The sequence below is a fragment of the Wasmannia auropunctata genome, unplaced genomic scaffold (assembly GCF_000956235.1).
Source record: "Wasmannia auropunctata unplaced genomic scaffold, wasmannia.A_1.0 LD319912.1, whole genome shotgun sequence".
In the NCBI taxonomy this organism is placed as follows: domain Eukaryota; kingdom Metazoa; phylum Arthropoda; class Insecta; order Hymenoptera; family Formicidae; genus Wasmannia; species Wasmannia auropunctata.
Window position 1 is genome coordinate 82,468 of NW_012042978.1, and position 19,125 is coordinate 101,592.

Here is a 19,125-nt window from a genome sequence, read left to right on the forward strand (position 1 = left end):
GCTGTGCATAATATACACGTGCACGCAACGTGAATCTCACGAGTTCATCGAATAATGTGAATTAAATAATGATCTCATGCTCCTTGAAGTTACATTCACAAACTCAGAGCCGAGCTTTGATGCATCCGTATACGAGTATCGCGTTTTTGCGGAGATAGATAATGCTCGGTTTATAACAAGCATGCGTCTATAATATACGTAATTTGCGTACGTTATATCTGCATTATCATGCACTCCACGATAAATAATTTATTGATATTAAGCACGTACTCGTATATACGATTTCTATTGCAATTAATGCAATTAAGTTTTTCTCGGCGTGAAAATAAGCTGCGTACCCTCATTAAACGCGTGCACGCGCGCGCGTATTCTTGCTGCTTTAAATTTAATTGGTTTTTTAAATTCAAACACGAGCATGTAGACGTTTAATAACAGTTTGCGCTTCATGGTCAACTTATTCAAATTAACGGCCGCTTAACGCGAGATTTACACGTCGTTTATTTCCCATCTAAGAACTTTGCGTTTTTAATGAAAAATATTTTCGCTTCTTTATAGAAAAAAAAATATATATATATATTTAAATGCAAGATGAGAGCGAATTATTTAAGATTAATGTCTTGTCGTATGATTAATCATTGTCTATTTCTCTTACATAATTATGACGCAAACTTTTCGCTTTTTTGTCGCCTTGCGACTAAATTGCCGCGAGCTTAATATGAGCATAAAATAGTAAACACGAGCTTATTTATTTTACTATATAATATATAATACATACGTATATGTATATATATAATTGTAATACATGCATATATGTATATATAATATATCTGTATATATACAATATTTATTTTCTTTTGAATATTTAATATTTATATAATTCAAAGATAGTAAAGTAAAACCTAAATTATTTATATAATTATATAATATATAGATGAATTTGAAATCGACTTTTTTCTTTAATCAAATATAATTTATTCCGACAAATACAAGCCTTTCTTTAAGCTACACGGAAAGAACAATTTTACTGGATGCAGATCTGAAAATAATTCTTGTTGAACCATCAAAATAATTTTGTTGGCAAGTTAAAGATGCTCATCATTTTTAACTTTTCAACAAAATTATTTTGATTGTTCAACAAAAATTATTTTTAGATCTGTGTCTTCAGCAAAATCATTCTTTTCGTGTATATACTATATACAATCCCAGAAGTGTTGTCATTGCAATGATCATGATTTCATCAATTATTACAAGAGCATACCTTTTAATTATAATTTTTCGACTTTTATTCTATGATATTTTTCTATTAAAAAAAAAGGTCGAAATCGAAACTCGGGTGGTCATGAGGAAAAAAAGGGTGGTGGGGAGGGGGTGGGGGGGACTGGAGCTGGACTTAAAGGCCCCGAGAGCATAAAATGGTAAACGGCCCTTTGCACGCGGGAGACATAACAGCAGGCAAGCCGATTTATATGCGCTCCTTAGCTCGCGCGTGCACGCACTTTACGATATGTAAAACCACTAGGACCGGCATTGTGCGACGTCAGTGCTCCGTCGTAAAACCAGCCGTTCGAACCCCGCCTCAACTTTGAAAGACTTTCGAATAATATTACAACTTTTGCATCACACATGGCCATTCACTTTCAACACGTATAAGGGTGTTGTGTGTGCCGTTCAAGACGCTGACTCCCTCTCTCGCTTTACTTTTCTCTGCTACTTCATTCGTTCCATTGCACCTTGATGTCCTTTTGCACGCTCTTTTTTGATCTATACAAATTATTTTGCGTGTAACATTAAAATAAGCAATATCTTTCTGGCCTTCTTTATTATATTGAAGAAAATTGATTTTTGGATGTATTTATACAATTTTTATGGCAATAAATGATCTTGACATCTTGATTCTCTTTTTCAATATCAATTTTGTAAATTTTAATTTAACAAATCTCTCTCTCTCTCTCTCTCTTTCTCTCTTTATATTTTGAACTCATAATTTTTATTACGCAATAGATATCCTTTTGATTTACAAGCAGTACTTCAATATTATGCGCGGAAAAGTATGTTAATTTTCTGTATATTAAATAATGTGAAAATCATTTCCCGCGTTTTTCACTTTATAATCGGAAGCTGATTTGAAAAATTTATGTGAGAACATTTGCGTATTCACCACTACGCATTTCCCTTAAAGATCTATAATTTGTTACTAATTAATCCTAGCTGCTCTAGATAACAATTAATATGAATTAAGTTAGCGGCCGGAATGGTATACAATTCGTGAGGGTTTTATAATTATTTTAGTATATCCGGGACGGGTATATTTTACAAATAATGGTACTTATTTTAATGAATTACGCATGTATAAAGAATGTTCTGCGTACATGCGCAAACTCGCTGTACTCGCTGTACAGATGCAACAGATGGCTCTAGGAAGGATAATAATATCGAGAAAACCGGTAATCTCAATGCGGGAAGAATGCATGTGCTCCGTAAGCTGATACGCATAGTTTGTCGTAAATAATAGAGATCAGAGTTCAAAAATGAAGAAGAAAAAAAAGTTAAAATGATATATTATTGGAGATATTATAGTGGAGCAACAAGTAAACATAGAGAATTGATAAGTCGATATGTAGAAATCGTTTGTAAAAAAGCAGTGCCGATTGTGCAATTTAATATTTTTGATTAATTTGTTTGTTCCGTAAGATATTGAAAGGAGGAAATAAAAATATCATTTTAAGATACAATTTTTGTTACATTGAAAATTTTATTTTACACATGTTATTCCTACTTTCACGTTGCGTTTCGATTTAACCTGATACTCTTGTTTGAATCGTTATGGTTGATTTTTACATCTTTTTGTGCTGGAAGCGGATCTCCGATCTTAATACTCAACAATTCCCAATAAGCAATAAAAATTAAGAGCAAATTGCATGAGTTTCCCCCGAGCTTTATATTTGGCGTCACTTCGATCCGCGACGAATGCAGGTGACGTCACGTAATTCTAAGGCGACCGGAAGTTATGGCGATTAAGTAAGCGAGCGAACACGCAGCTGCGAATTCTATTTCTGAGCACGTTTGATCCGATAATACTCTGTTACCTGTAATATCTGTCGTGACGTTGAAGTTATTCCCTAAGATAACTTTAACTTCGCGCCATCTTCCACTCGTGCTGTCGTGGTACCATCAATGGGCGCGCAACCCTTATTTTTTCAAAAACTGCCCTTTTACTTTCATTATTGCACAGCAGGTTTAGGGCTTAATAACCTTAGTTTACAAAAAATTTTTTTTTCAATTACCTTGGATCGGACTACGTGCTCTTATAGATTTTTGGATGCTGAAAACGATACCGCAAAAAATTCTAGCACGTCAGATTTCCAAAATAGAGGTTTAATACTTAAAAAATGGCTTTTTTGCGATATTTGACATTTTGTTTATAAAGAAGAATTTAACGTTAATAAAAATTTAAAAAATACATTTTATAGGGGATGAACAATATATTCAAGACTTCTGATCGAAATTTTAAGATAACGTTAACCTTCTTAATAAGAAAAAGTCAAATATCGCAAAAAAGCCATTTTTTAAGTATTAAATCTCAATTATCTTAGGAATCTGACGTGCTAGAATTTTTTCGCTTGCGGCATCGTTTTCAGCATTCAAAAATCTATAAGAGACACGTAGTCCGGTCCAAAGTAATTTTTTGCTGTAAACTAGTGTAATCAATCGACAGGATTTCTTTTTTTCGTGGATCTTTTTTCTCTGATCTGATATCTCTTCTTAACTCTGTTATAAAGTAGTGTTGCAAACCGCGTAAGAATGTTTCTCAAACGCGATTTCGTTGCACGCGTAGTGTTTACATGCGAGGATACGGGCGTTAAGAAAAATACGCGATTGCGGACACCTTTCGCGGCGAAAGGATCGGGCGAAATGATCGTGTGCGCAAGGCTATGCCGCTGATAATTTACGAGGCAAGCGATATTTTTACGGCTGGTTTATACGAGTACTCTCTATGTTGCTTGTGGATTCATCCTTCCAGGATTGCATCTGGAATAAATCATTCCTATATCGAGTGGCGTCGTGAAAGGTCGCCAACTTGCTCGCACCTTCTCTGGTCTCGCAACTCCCGCGTGTGATATCAAGGAAAACATTAATATCTTTAACTGATAACTTTGAACGATTGCTTCCGCGAGAAACCGCGCGCTCGTATCGGTAAAATCTTTTGCGAATTAATTTAATCTTGTATAAGCAAATACCCGATTACTCAATTTCAGATTTGCCACCTCTTTAAAACTGTTTACATATAGAAATTCTAAGCTTTCTCTGCTTAAAGTTATACAATATAATACAGAACATTTTATTTTGTTCTTATCCATCTCTTTGCTACAAAAATGTTTGTCACTGAGTATTTAAATATGATTTTTTTTTAGCACAAATGTTTGTATTTTGCAGTGCAAGAGAAAAATAACAATATCGAGATAATGTCGTTTGATGAAGAAAAAAATTACCTCTTCAGCAATTATGAAATTCACATCGCTTTTTGATAAACATTTCCTTTTTTCGCTGTCAACTGCAAGCTTTAGCGTTCAACTTTTATTCCCAGTGTCTCCGTAATAAATGTACCTTTTATAACGTACATCGCCCGATATCGAGTTATCATTTTTGCGCGTGTGTTGATAACTGCACGGACGATATCTGCGCCGACGTGTGTCTTGGAAAGTTTCTCACTTACGGCCGACGCAGTCCTCCTTGACGGGACTGAAGGTACGTAAAGAATGGAGACCCGTAATAAATCTCGGGAATACGTTTTCTCTGCGCGAGCGCAACGCGCAGTTTGTTGATAACCGCACCGTTCGCCCGGGGTGCACGGCATAAATTTTGGAGTGGCCGATAATGTTTCGGACGTGCATTCGGTGCAAAACACCAAGAGACGGTCACCGTCTAAGAAAATTGTTGCTCGGAGCGTGACCGTCGTGTGTAATCATCGATAGATCTAAATCGGAGCGCACTTTAATATTCGTATTTTAATATTCTTCCCTTTTTTTCGTGGAAAACTTGATTGAAAACGAACAAGAAAGTAAAAATTGTCAAGGCCTTGTACTTTATTATTTTATTTTTATTAATTTTAATTCTTGCCTTGCGGCTTAGGATGGCTTTCAAAATACATGCATTTTGTCTTTAAAAAAATTTTTTTTATACATTTATACATATACCTTGCACTTCCTACCTCTTAGAGACACAAATCCATCTTTACTTGACTCCTGTATATTCACTATTAATCTATATATACCTATTAATCTGTATAATCTAATCTAATCTATATAAGCTATATAATCAAAACTATAAATAAAACTAGAGACTGTGAAAATTATTACTTTATTATTATATCTTGTTTTATTCAATTTCAGAAATATTGTTTGAAATTATTCACATCATTATATTTCTGCACAACAGTGCGCAAGTTATAGATATGTAAATTTATGAAAACACTTATAAATCTCACTCAATTATGCATATCGCTACTATATTTATATTTCTTAAACGAACGAGTTGTGCAATTGAAACTTTTGCAAAGTAATTTCTCAGTCCGAGGTTTACGATGGTGTAAACTTTAACTGCGATTATTTACCGCGAGGGCAGTAATAATAGACGGAGTCACCGATACCTCGTAAAGCTTGTGCTTTCAAGTATCAGAAGCATCGGATCTTCCCCGGAGAGGAGCTAAATGTAAGGCGAAATAAGTATGGAGATGCGCGGCCTCTAAAAGTTACGACGTGTGATAGATGCGTTATAAATCGGCCCGCATCAAGAATTGGCGATGCCGTACACGCCTGCAATCAAGCAACGTCGCCGGCAACATGTTGAACCGGCAATTATTGGATCTAAGTGAGAGTACTGTCGCTTCGCGAATTGAAACTGTCGCATAATCTTCATGGCGTATAATAAATTCTGCAATCTTACGCATAATTCACCGTAATTTACAAGTGCCCTCGCAATCAGTATGCACGATGAGCAAAAGCCTGCCGCAATTAAGTGACTTGACATGTAATTTACGTCTAAGTCAAACAAAATTTATGTCTTAAATTAAAGGATAAAAACATATATCGTGCCGTAGATTGACGGTATTTTTCTCGTCGAACTATAAACGATTAAGCCTCCACTTATCTGAGCCTTGCTCTTTGTCCGAATTGATTTCGAGATATTAAACACCGCTAGATTAGCTTTGTGACGGCTCAATTAATATCCCTCGCGGTATAGATAAATATGAATCACCTTCCGAATTCGCGCGAATACACGCGCGAAACGAGAACTTTTAAAATAAAGTATACGCGATACCATTTCGATAGTGCTATAAATTGATCTAACTCAGGTGGATGCCAGAGGCGTATCCCGGCAATCAGAGAGGCAACTAATTTAGATCGATTACGATGCCTCTAACTTTATATCCTGCACGAAGGAAGCTCGAGAAAGAAGGAAGGGGGCTCGACAGTGAATGGTATTTATTATCCCCAACAGGAGTGGCAACAATTAAAATTAATTAAAATTATATTCCACCATATTAAGTAATGAAAGGCACAAAAGGCAACTGTCGAGCGAAGCCGCGTCCGTGCGATAGTTTGTTTCGTATTCTTGAATAATTGGAGAGATTTATGCATACGAAACATGTCTTGAGAGATCGATTATTTTAGAGAAAATAAATTTCATCTAAGTGCATATTATTGGATATAGATTCCGAAATCTCGTCTATTGCCGATACAAATATCTGCTCGATATCTGGTAGAAGTCAATTTTAGTTGTCATGTTGTGAAGGAACTACTATTTATAAGGATACACGATTAATTTCAATTATTTTTTTTATTTTATCATCACACGTAAAATAAAATTACTAGTGCAATAGTGAATAAAATTCTTCTTTTTTTCCTTCTTTTTTAGCCATTCACGGATCCGAAATACCATTCGTGACGACATTAGAACAGGCGGCATGCTGTTATTTCCGGCAACCGTGGGTCGTGAGAACTCCGGAAAAGGAACAGTCTGGAATAAGATCGTGTCCACTCCAAAATCTTCCAACCTGGTGGTCCTACAATTCCCTACCAGTATCAGCGACAAGTACCTCTCCGTATCCTGAAAGCTCACTTAAACCTCCTATTGAACCTTCTGCTGAACCTTTTACTGATCCTTCTATTGAACCTCCTATTGAACCTTCTACTGAACCTCCTACTGATTCTTTTACTGACCTCTCTACCGAATCTCCTATTCGGTCTCCTATTCGATCACTATAAGTACTATTGGTAAGTCTATTTATCTTATTTTTTTCAGAATTTTGGTAAAAAGAATCTCATTATCAATCACTCATTATAATAAGTTATGCCTTTATGTAATTATATATTGAATATTAATTATATATCGAATATTTGGATACGAAGAAACTGGCGTATCTCATTATTTGACCACGATACGCGCATGGCAGTTGATGAAATCGAATTTAATATAATAAGCGTTAGATGTGTGTGTGATGGGGAAAAGGATTAGTTTTCGGTTTAGAACATAAATCGCGGTCTCCATTACTCCCGATGCTCTTCCTTTGTTTGGATCGTCGAGAGTCCGGGTCGTAATCGCAAATCCGGCGCACATAAAACAGATTCTAAGCTATAAAATTCCCTTCCTTCCGAGAGCCGAGCAGACCGCGGCGTTTAGATCGGCAAACGGCTGCTCATCCTTCTCTGACTCCATCCGCCCATTGCTTCACCTCTTTTACTTCTTTCTTTATCGCTGGAGATTTTTTACTTCTCTTAAATTCCCGACTTCTAATATCTGTAATTGTCGAAAGCGATCACTTTTTATTTTAATCGTCGTGCTAACATATTCGTTGCGTAATATTGTCAGAGATCAAATTCGTTGATCTGTCAAGAATTGTAATTATAGTGTCAATAGCAATTGTGAGAAAGATTATAAAAGGCATAAAGACCGTTGAATTGCATCAATTACATCTCGCAGAATAAATGGCAAATCATATACATGTTATACACTCCAAATCCAAGTGTGTAAATCCGTAATCACTTTTTACGCATTTATACGCGTGTTATATTTTTACATATTTTATCTTTGTTTTACACAGTTAAATGCATATATTACACGCTTAATTTTACAATAATATGTGTAAACGTGTAAAAAATGTGTATTTAACTGTGTTAAAACACAGATAAAATGTGTAAAAATTTAGACTTGGATTTGCAGTTTAGTGGGTTTTGTATTGAGTTTTTTTACCAAGAAATATTCATTAATATTGATTTTGGTACTAACTACGTCAAAGCGACCGCCTAGAACACGCAGGAAGCGTGCAGGAGCTCAAAGACGCGTCGATTCTCCCACTTCCATCGGCTTAAACGACGGCAACACTATAAAGAATCGAATTTATAAGTGTTAGTCAGTTTTCTCCGTTCAATTCTTGCCCATGGCGATACCCGGTTATCGTCTTTGGCGTTTATGAAGAAAATAGCTATGTGTGAGAAAGTAGACCTCAAATCCAACGCCGGTCAACCAGCAGGGATTACGCACGTTGCTTTAAAGATAAGCCGTCCACGGTATTCACATTCAATTCGTTCTCATATGTTTGCTGGCGTCCCAAGGAGATTGCGATCTTGATTATTTACCGATGCATTCCGGGGATTCTCGTATTTCGTGATTTGCATGTTTAGATAGAACTTCAAATAAATATACGTTTCATGTGTGCGTATATTTGATTAACCATAATATTTATTCGACAAAAACTAAACTCTAAATTGAAATCGTGAATTTTCGTACTTTTGAATTACTGTTTTTTATTATATTAATTTGTAGAATCATATTTATTAGCAGTTTTATTTTTATGTTTGCTGAATTAAAGTAATGAAAATAAACTTTTAATAATAAACTACTTTTCCGCAAAATTCTCTCTCTATTGAAAGGTAGATCAATCTTATGTCATTCATAAACGACAGTTATTGTACTCTATTTAGGCCCATTTCTACCATTGGAGATTAACTTTAATTTACTCTGTATCCTTTTTTAATTCTTAAAACTAGAAGAGCATAAAAACAGTTAAACCGAGATTAAAGTTAATCTACGTTGATAGAAATAAACATTAGAGATAAAAGGAGTCAATAAATTCTCGGCTGTACATAATTTTCCCACGTCAGCAGTGTTTGGTACACCCGTAGAAAAGGGGAAGAAGAATAAATTTAATTAAAGGAGTCTCTTTGAAGTTAGATACATCACAAACAGAACGTTTTCCTTTCTTCTTTTAACATTACAAAGAGTTAACCAAAGGAAGTTGCGTGTTAATATGGTGACAAAAGAACACACGGTGTGACATGAAAATACAAAGGAGTCAGAGATAATGGCGGTCACTGTAAAAAATTGAAAAAATAGTCATAAAATATTGTCTGCACCCAAGATTACGATAATATTATTAATATCTTAATGCATGAACTGTGTGGTCTTATATTTAGATTAATGTTATAAAAATTAGTATTTTTTGCATTTGATTATACAGACTCATACACGCGAGTTTATAGGTATAATTGTCCATGTTCACACTGGTTTCTCAAATGCACTTCCGGCTGGATACTCTATGAGTGAACAATTTCTGTTTGTATTTTAGATATTCTCAAATAATCAGTATTATTTAGTTCTGTCACACGGCACTGCGAACCTCCATATGTCTGAATCGAGAAGAAATGAAGATGCTTCTTCATAATAATATGGTGGTTGCATTTGTGGTGTGTTTCCGCAAACCGCAGCATCTTCATTGTCGTCGATGACGATATGGAAATGCAGTTTCACCGTGCTATTCACGTATGCGAACGTCTCAATCTATTGTACGGTAGCGCGGTTGATACTTTAAAATTCACAATATCACCGACGGAGATCGCTGACGTACGCAGGTATACACGTCTAAGCTTCTGAAAAAAAAAACTTGCGCGACGCGCAATAAACCAGTCGGTCTTATCGCATGAGTTATCTAATGGTTGATACGCTAGGGCGTTCACTGTCTCTCAGAAACGTTGGAAGGAGGAGAGGAAAATCCAGATTTATCGAGTGTATACGATCCGCCGTTGAGCTAGGGGGCATCAACATTGCGGCGCAATGGCGGTCGTAAAAAGACCTAAAAATGCACGGCTCGCTAAACGGCGCGCGGCGAGATACCCACGATATGAAAATGGAAGCGGTAATTAAAACGTCGGCAAAAGAGAGAAAGAGAGAGAGAGAGAGAGAGAGAGAGAGAGAGAGAGAGAGAGGATTGTCGGCTATCTCGGATACTGATTGCTTTCAGCCCGTGATTAGGGCCGTTGAAAATAAATCGGACGGTCGCTCTCTACACCGACTGTGGACCGAACGATGGAATCCGGGTAATCGTGCAGTTGACTCTGCTTACATGTTTGTATATTATATATATATATATGTATATAATATATGTTGAGTGATATATATACAGGGTGTCCCATTTTATATTTGACAGTTAAATATTTGAAAATCACGGAGGTTTAGAGAAAAATGTCTCAGACAAAAATTGTAAGATCTTGAGGGGAACATATTTTGTCAAGTTGCTTTTTTTTCTAGATGGTGTAGCTAAAAAGATATGAAGATCACTTTCTCTTTTTTAAATGGAATGCTATAATTTTTTTTTAATAATATGATTCCTCCAATTATTCTTACTAATTTTGCTGATATAGGTAAATTTCTAACAATATATCACAATAAAAATGTATCGCTATACTTTTTGTTTTTGCTAAAATATTGTTTGCCACATATAGAATCTATAATAGCAATTTTAGCAATACCTTCTAGAAAATATATTCGTCTTTCGCCGCTAGTCTTTTCTGTGTAGCCAAACAAGTATGATTGGCCTTAACAAGAAAATTTTTCTGGGCACCACAGAAAAATTTTCTTTCTAAATTTCATAAACAGTTCAGATATAAATTCTGTCTTTGTCATTTAGATTGGTTAATCAAATATATGTGATATCACAGTTTGCTTATCACTTATCAACTTTAATTAACTTTTCGCAGCCAAAAAATTTTGGCTCTACTTGCAAGATCATTTTTTGAGTGATATATAAAATATACAAGCATATTATATATATATATATATATATATATATATATGTATGTATGTATGTATCTTTGTTAAGTGTGAGCATAAGCGATGAGAAATCATGAAAACAGACGTTCCACGGACACTTCTGTTATCGTTAGATGTTTCTGGAGACTTTTGCAAGACAAATTATGGGCGACAAATATATAATGTCGCGTTTTGATGTCCGTCCTTGTATCTATCTGAGAAAAACATGATCACGCAGCACACGCGTGATGCCGCGATGTATAATTTCTCTTGATGTTTTTCTTTTCTATCGTGAATCGATTCGGCGAAGTATTCTCGACAACCCTTGCGTGCGGCGGACTCGTTAGAGCAATTACATACGTTAGTACTCCTTTCTCGGCTCGTTGGCGTAAAAAAAATCGATCGTCGCCGATTTAATGTCGCATGTGCGAGAGAGAGCGAGAATTCGTGCTTAGATCTCGCTTCTAATAGTTGCAGCGAGCGTTCGGCGAATCGTCGGCGGAAGGATTAGTCCCGCTTTGCAGTAAGCAGCATCAATGTAATCAGACAGGTCGCTCAGAGTGGCCTTAACGACGGTCGTAAACGCGGTTCGCTTTACAGCTCGGTGGATTTTTTTTTGTTCTTTTTCTTCCTCTACGGTGCTTCTCCTCCTACCTCGTCATCGTCGTCGCAGCCTTCTTGTTCTCCTTAAATAAAACTCCTTCTACAGTCCCCATTGCCGCAAAGCCGTAAGTGAGGCGCACCCCAGTCTTCCGCTTATTTTGCTCCGGCTGCAATAAACTACCAGAGTTTATGTGACAGACGTTGGAGTGAAGTCGAAGTAGTCGCACGGAATGTCGATGATCTAGTTAAAATTCGCGGGTCTATTTTTGGTGAGTCATTATTGCGGGATGAAATGATATTATATTTTCACGAATTAAGGAATTTGAGGCTGATTGATCGTGTCTTGTGTTACTGATGACTCTTGTCTAGTCACACTGTTGCTTTCATTAATATTTTTCAGTTCTTTATTTTTTCACAATTTTTACTTAAATTTTACTTATATCGTGATACCCCTCATACAATTCTTTCAAATATTCTTGTTACTTCAAATATTTTGTATAATGAATAAGCGAAATTTTATATGTCGTGATATTATGCTTGTGATATTAAATTTATAACCTTCCTCATTACGACGATTTGGCGAAATTTTGCAGAAAATTTTGTACCGATACAGTGATTAATAAAAGTCTCAAAATTTTTTGCACGATAAATTTTACTAAAGAATGTAAATCTACCATTCATTATTTAAATCTGCGCGGGCGGAATTTTTATTGCCGCGAGGACAGAAAATCTGCTGGAAACGTTAAGGGGAAACGACGCCATGTCATGGTCTGTAAGGCATGTTGCCGCGAATATAAGCATTTACCGTGAGCTATAATTTTGGAGTCTATATTGCACTATTCGCGATTCCGAAGGTTAAGAATACGTGCTTTAATAAGCCGTGTCAGTGATAATTTTCATCTACGGATATAACGGTCTGCCCAGATACTATAAAATACAATACATATAATGCAGAATAAGTAAAAAGGCAAGCGAGTAAACGTTACATGAAATTTCTATGTAATGTGTGCGCCATTTAATACCTAAAGTGTATATAAAATGTATATGTATACGTTACGAAAGAATATTGTAATTCTCAGAACAGGAATTTCACGGCGGATATTTTCTTCGTTTCGTTATTTTTCTTTACTTTCTTTACTTCGTACACGAAAAAATTTATGGAAATTCAATAATAAAGTAATCAAAATTCATTATTCCGATAGATTGAAACGTTATTAATATATAAATATTGTACTATTAATAAATAAGTAAATTTATGATTATCTTTGTTGAAAAACCTCCTTTCGCAAACATATAATATACAGTTTCTCCAAACGGTAAGATGTGAAATTAATGAAATTACACTTGTCGTCTCTCCATTATACGGTATGGCTTCGATATCGCACCTGCTGCCAATGTATGCCAGTCATTATGAGTAACGTAATTGCTATTACACTTTGGCATGCACAGTCCTTTCATTAATGGCCACGTCTACCGACACACACACACACACACACACACACGGTACAGTCGAAGTTGTCGATAGCGATTATCCAACGATCAAATTCGAAATTGTCGATAGCGATTATCGAACGATCGAATTAGCGAAATCGTTGCGAGACAATATCTGACCTTGATAGGGGACGACTGTCGGCCTCGTTCTCCGGGGGAGATGGAGTCGCAATTTCCGAGACAAAGCAATAATTAGTATCGCCGAAGTGCGTGAGCCGCCGCGAGACGCCGCTTCGCTTCCTCATCATCGTCCTCCTCGTATATACGTAACCAAGAACCGGGGGAGCGTTAAGTAGTGTAACAGACCCGGCATCGCTGGCAAAAGGAGTTTTACTACTTTCTAACCACAGTCGCGGGCTACAATTAAACCTCCATAAACCTCGTCGTAACTTTTTTAAAAGCGACCGACTGCGCGCCCGCGCACGCTCCGTTCCCTTTGCTCGCTCAGCAAAAAGCCCGCCATATTGCATCCTTAATGAAGCCCCGAGACGATACGGGTACCGACACGACGTCTTCCGGTCGACCTTAAAACCTCCCCCTCCCCCCTCCCTCCCCCGTCCGGTCGTGTCACCCGTGTCTCCGCGAAAACGGGAGTTCTCACCTATTTTGAGCTAGGACTATACAGTGGCAACGTCGAACGCGTGCAAGACGTTTTCCGCACAAACATCGGTATCGGCTGTAATTAATGACTGCAGGTTATACGCTTTCACTGCGAAACATTTCTTATCGAGGAAAGAAACTATAATCAATGCCAGTGTATGCCGCATTGCTATTCGTAAGCGGACTGTCCGAGGCGGAGTCTTTGGCGCGACGTAGAAAGGGCAGAAGAGCCGAAATGTGACTGACATAATTCGCATCGTGCAGTATAATCCGCGACGAAACATTACTTCTTGAAGTGTACCTATAATACGAAGGTGGAACGGGCGTTGCCTTCTCATGTTGGTTCCTCTCGTAAGCCTGCCCGTCGGTGTACTTGTCAAGAGAGTGACGTCCTTCAGCGATCACGCCAACGGCTAAAGGGAACCGTCGGATAAGTTCACATGGTGCTCGCCGCGAAGACCTCGACTGCTCGAAGGCAAACGTAAGGCGAAAGGAGTCGGGAGAAAATTAAAAGAAGAAGAAGAAGAAGAAGAAGGCGACGGCTTAGCGGGAAGGTTGAGGAAGGAACCCTGGCAACCCGGCATGCCGGGGCTTTAGCGGAGACTGACGTTTACGGCTCGGAGCGGTCGACGTAGCGCCAGTAAAACTTGAGAAGAAATACAAGCGAAGTCCGCATCGACAGTTAAAGTCATACGCGCGAAAATACAACCAGGCTTCTATGAAATACGAGGTACTTGCCTACCTAACTCTGGTGAGCGAAGCCACCGGGGTCCACCCGGGATACGCGTCTCGTTAATGAAGGTGGCCGCGCCTCTCTCGCGCCCGATTCTGCAATCGCGATCGATAAACAAATTCTTCGCACAATATGTAGGATAGAGGTCAGTTCGCGTGTTCGCGAACGAACAAGCCGTTCTTCGTCCTCTGGCGAAATCCCAGGACGCGGGAATGTCTTTATTTTGAAACGGTCGATGCGACTCGATCTTCACGCATCGCATGATAACGATGTAAAAATTAATAAGTTATTAGCACATCGTTACGCGGCGCAAATCTTTTTTGTTCCAAATAACGAATTTGTCAACATTTAACTATATCATGTGTGAGCTTAATATACACGGAGAGAATTTTTTTTTAAATTTACCCTGCAAATGTTAATTATAGGACAATATAGTATTTAGGCAAATTTTACTGTGCACTACAATAAGATTTCGCAGTAAAATTTATTGTAGTGCACAGTAAAATTTACCTAAATACTATATTGTCTCACAATTAACATGATTTTCAGGGTAAATTTTAAAAGAAAATTCTCTCCGTGTAGAGTTTATTTTGCCCGCAAAAGTTTAAGGTAGATGTAATTACTATTTAAAAAAATGAAAAACTGCAGTGTAAAAGATATTAACGATAAAAACTATAAAAATGAAAATCTTATTTGTTAATATTTGGAATAAAACGCTAACGTAGAGTGAATGCGTAATATTTCAAGCTTCCATTGTAATTTTACGGTTTCTCTCTGTCTCTCTCTTTCTCTCTCTTGCTCATCTAAACTCTTGTCAAGGGTGGTAGCGCACGGGTGGAGGTGTGAGAATCCGCGAAGCACTTACTAGCAGATGATAAACCTCCATCCACCTCGTCCGCAACCCGCCGCGACTGTTTCCATTTTAGTTATGTGCCTGAATGTGTCTCCTTCTTAGACCACGTTTACGACTTCTCGAGCACCGTCACTGTTCGTCTTGGGATCTGCTTAGATCAACCGTCGGAAATGACCTTTTTATCGATGAAAGCGCTTCTTTCCGTAGGAAAGTTTGTACGCCCCGAGTATGTGGGGGCGTACAAACTGCCTTCGCATAATTGACGTTTGAAAAAAGATTTAATGTGCCGTCTTTACAAAGCGTCTTTACTCGAATCAAATAAGCAAACTTAATTTATATGAATTATATATATATATATATATATTATAATATTTACAATTAGCAATATAGACCTAGCCCGTTTTTTTGCCAGTGTTTTTTCGACCTTGGCTTAGCGTTGCATGAGTACAGCTTGGATGTTATATGAATTAATTTTGTGATTTTTACGAATTTTTAATCTGGAATTAATTATTTCTCGTATAACATGATAAAAAACATCTTAGCACAAACAGTGTTTGATCAGTATTTGACAGATTTTGATTATCTGTCGGTGACGTCCATTGCAGTGGAAGCAGAACGACTTTCTTTCCGTCGTGTTCAAGGTCTGTTGACGGGTCGAAAGTCTTTCTCGTCGCTATACGTAAATGACGTCGCACGTCATTTACAATTTACAAATCGTCTGATCGATAAGCCTCAGGATAGCTCCCACTGAGGTTTGCCATGAATTAGTCGGAAATCGTTGACTGGTAACAACGCGGATATACGCGAATCATCGGGTCATAAGTAACGTAGATTACGCAGCTAAGGATATTATGAGGCGGTATAGCTATAAATCATATTTTTATGAGGCACTCTAGAGTCAATCAAGAGGAAAAGGTCTTTCGAAAAGTATGCAAATACGAACTGCGAATCGATGCCTTCGACTTATATATTCTCTTATATTCCTCTTTTTTTTTCTTTCCTTTAATACTACCTTTTATTATTATTATAATGATTATTGTCATTATTATTATTATTAATAAATTATTTTAAAATGTTTCACATGCATACTTCTTTACGGAATTTGATATAAAACTTTCATTTATAACTTATTGTTAGATATAAAGCTTTATAAAAAAAAAATCTTTAAAGTAGTCGTGCACACTGCAAATCCAAGTGTGTATGTCTAAATTTTTACACATTTTGTCTGTGTTTACACAGTTAAATGCATATTTTTTACACTCTTACACATATTATTGTAAAATTAAGCCTGCAAAAATATGCATTTAACTGTGTAAAACACAGATAAAATGTGTAAAAATATAACACGATATAAACACGCGATATAAATGCGTAAAGGACTACAGATTTACACACTTGGATTTGAAGTGCAATTACCGCAAAATACGTCTTTTAATATCTCTTTCTCGTCGAAAGAGAAATGACAACGCTGTATAATAAAACGTATGGAATTACAGTTTTTTTTAGAGAAGAATACGTAACGATCAGAGTGTGGAATGAAATTAAAATGCGTGCAGAACGCCATGTTTATAATGCGCGGCGATCGTCGTGTCGTTGGAACAACTGTATAAAGTAAATGCAAATACGCGACGCATGTGGACTGTGCGTGGCACGATAAATTCACGTCGTTCGCGGCAGCCTATTGGCTCTCGTGCCATTCGCGATCGGTCGTCGAATATTTCTTGAAAGCTCGCATCCACTTAACACGAGTAGACCGGCGCTCCGTCGTAACGCACCGTTACAGATACGTGTACTTAACAAAGTGGCTGGCACTTTGACGAAGCGGTCGCTCGTAAAAAAAAAGAGAGAGAGAGAGGGACTCAGGCGCGGACGGGTTAAAGCCTCGTGAAAACGAGACGACGGATCGACGCGTACCGGCGCAAATCCGCGGGCTCTAAAGCGAGACGGGAAGAATTGCGTATTGCAACACGACCGGGGAACGAGCGTAACGCCCGGTCTCGCCCCTGAAACGGCATCGGAGTAACTGTCGATCGTTAGAGGGATCGTTTTACGAGTGGAAATAATATTCCGGGCGTCGTCAACCGGTTAAATAGGTGTAACATTGATGGGCGACTACGACTGTAGTAATACCATCGCGCGCGTATCAATGAACTCGGTCTCTCTCTCTTTCTCTCTCTCTCTCTCTCTTTCTCATCTCGCGTTCCTTCCCTCGCGTGTTATATCCATCCGGATATCTGTTTTATCTTCGAAATAATTTTCCTCCCGTTTTGTTGCTCGCACATCCGCTACTGAATACTCTTCGACAGTTGGCAGGTTTTGTAGCTGCAGCTTCCTCGAAGCCGGTCGTGAATTCCGCAATAATAGACCGCGAAATATCGCATTTCCGTCGAAACTGCTTTTACTCTCTTGCCTCTCTCTCTCTCTCTCTCTCTCTTGTGCGCGCGCGCGCGAGCATTCTTCTCTCAAGTCGGATCTGCGAGGGTTTTATTAACGAATCTTTTAGACACGCGGTTGCATCGGGGCTAACAAAAGAGAGAGCCGATTAAAACGATTCTGAGAAGAGGTTTGTGGCTCTAACGAAAGATCTTCCTTTCAAAGTCGGTCTTCTGAGATGTGAACTGGGTCTTTATCGCCACTACTCTTTCGGGACGCATGTCTGCGGGACGTGTTTTACGAGGCGACCAGGTTTTAGTGTCGGGACGATGTTTTGCTTGGTCAAGCTTTTTAGTGTCTATCTTGTGTACCGCTCTTTGTTTACAAGTTACCGCCCCGTGTATCAGTCTAACAAAATAAAAAAGCTGTATTGTACAACGCGCCAAATAAAAATAATTGACCTCTTAATTTGTCAATTTCCCAGCAAGCACTATAAGTTACATGTACGGTTTCGTACTTATACTTTCGAAAATTGCTGCGAATCATACGTTGTCTGTCTAAGAGAAAATAATTTAAATATCTAAAAAGCAAGAAAATAAATAAAATTGAGGTGTGCATAAAATCAATGGTAAACGGCCAGCAAATACCAAGTTAGATGTAACGTACTTGTTATAGTTGTAATTTCCTAATATAACACATGTGTTATATTAGGAAATTACAACTATAACAAGTACGTTACATCTAACTTGGTATTTGCTGAGTTACCTGATGATTTTATGCATACCTCAATGTTATTTATTTTCTTGATTTTTTTGATATTTAAATTATTTTCTTTTAGACCGATATTTTTGAAACAGACAACGTATGATTCGCATTCGATTTTTGAAAGTATACTACGAAACCGCGTAGTGACTTTTCGTCGAAATCGTCATGATTGAGAGTCTCGCCAACCATCGATTCGACAGAGATGTCCGATCTAGGTATCGATGTGTCTAGACTTTCGAAAAAGTCTGTTACAACCTGCTGTCGTGGCGGGCAGGAAACCGGGTCTGCCAGTGGGTGCACGTATGAAAACTAAGTCCGGGTTTCATTTGACTGGCTTTACGAGGGAGACATAAAATGGATTTTACTGTCGGCTAGTTCGCCAGTTCTCGAGTTGGTAACATTGCTTTAGCGAACATAATATACTCCTCCTCCGCGCGGTCCTTGTCGCTTCTTCAGCCTCCTTCCCTCTTTCATCCCTCTTCTTTTCTCTCTTACCATCCTCCTGTACGTGGATTTTGTTTTACGGCAGTGAACCTCCGTGTGAACGTGTGTGCGCGCGCGCGCGCGCGCGCGCGCGCGCGTGTGTGTGTGTGTGTGTGTGTGTGTGTGTGTGTGTGTGTGT

The 19,125-nt window shown here is 37.9% G+C and overlaps 1 protein-coding gene across 1 annotated transcript in view; it reads left to right on the forward strand.

Moving 5' to 3' along the window:
• LOC105460542 (doublesex- and mab-3-related transcription factor 1B-like) overlaps window positions 1-19,125 on the forward strand; it is a 64,543-nt gene that overhangs the window by 42,377 nt on the left and 3,041 nt on the right. The window contains exon 5 of the mRNA XM_011706995.1: window positions 6,916-7,274. Within this exon, the coding sequence (XP_011705297.1) occupies window positions 6,916-7,265 (350 nt within the window). The 3' untranslated portion in view covers window positions 7,266-7,274. The remainder of the gene's footprint in view (window positions 1-6,915; window positions 7,275-19,125) is intronic.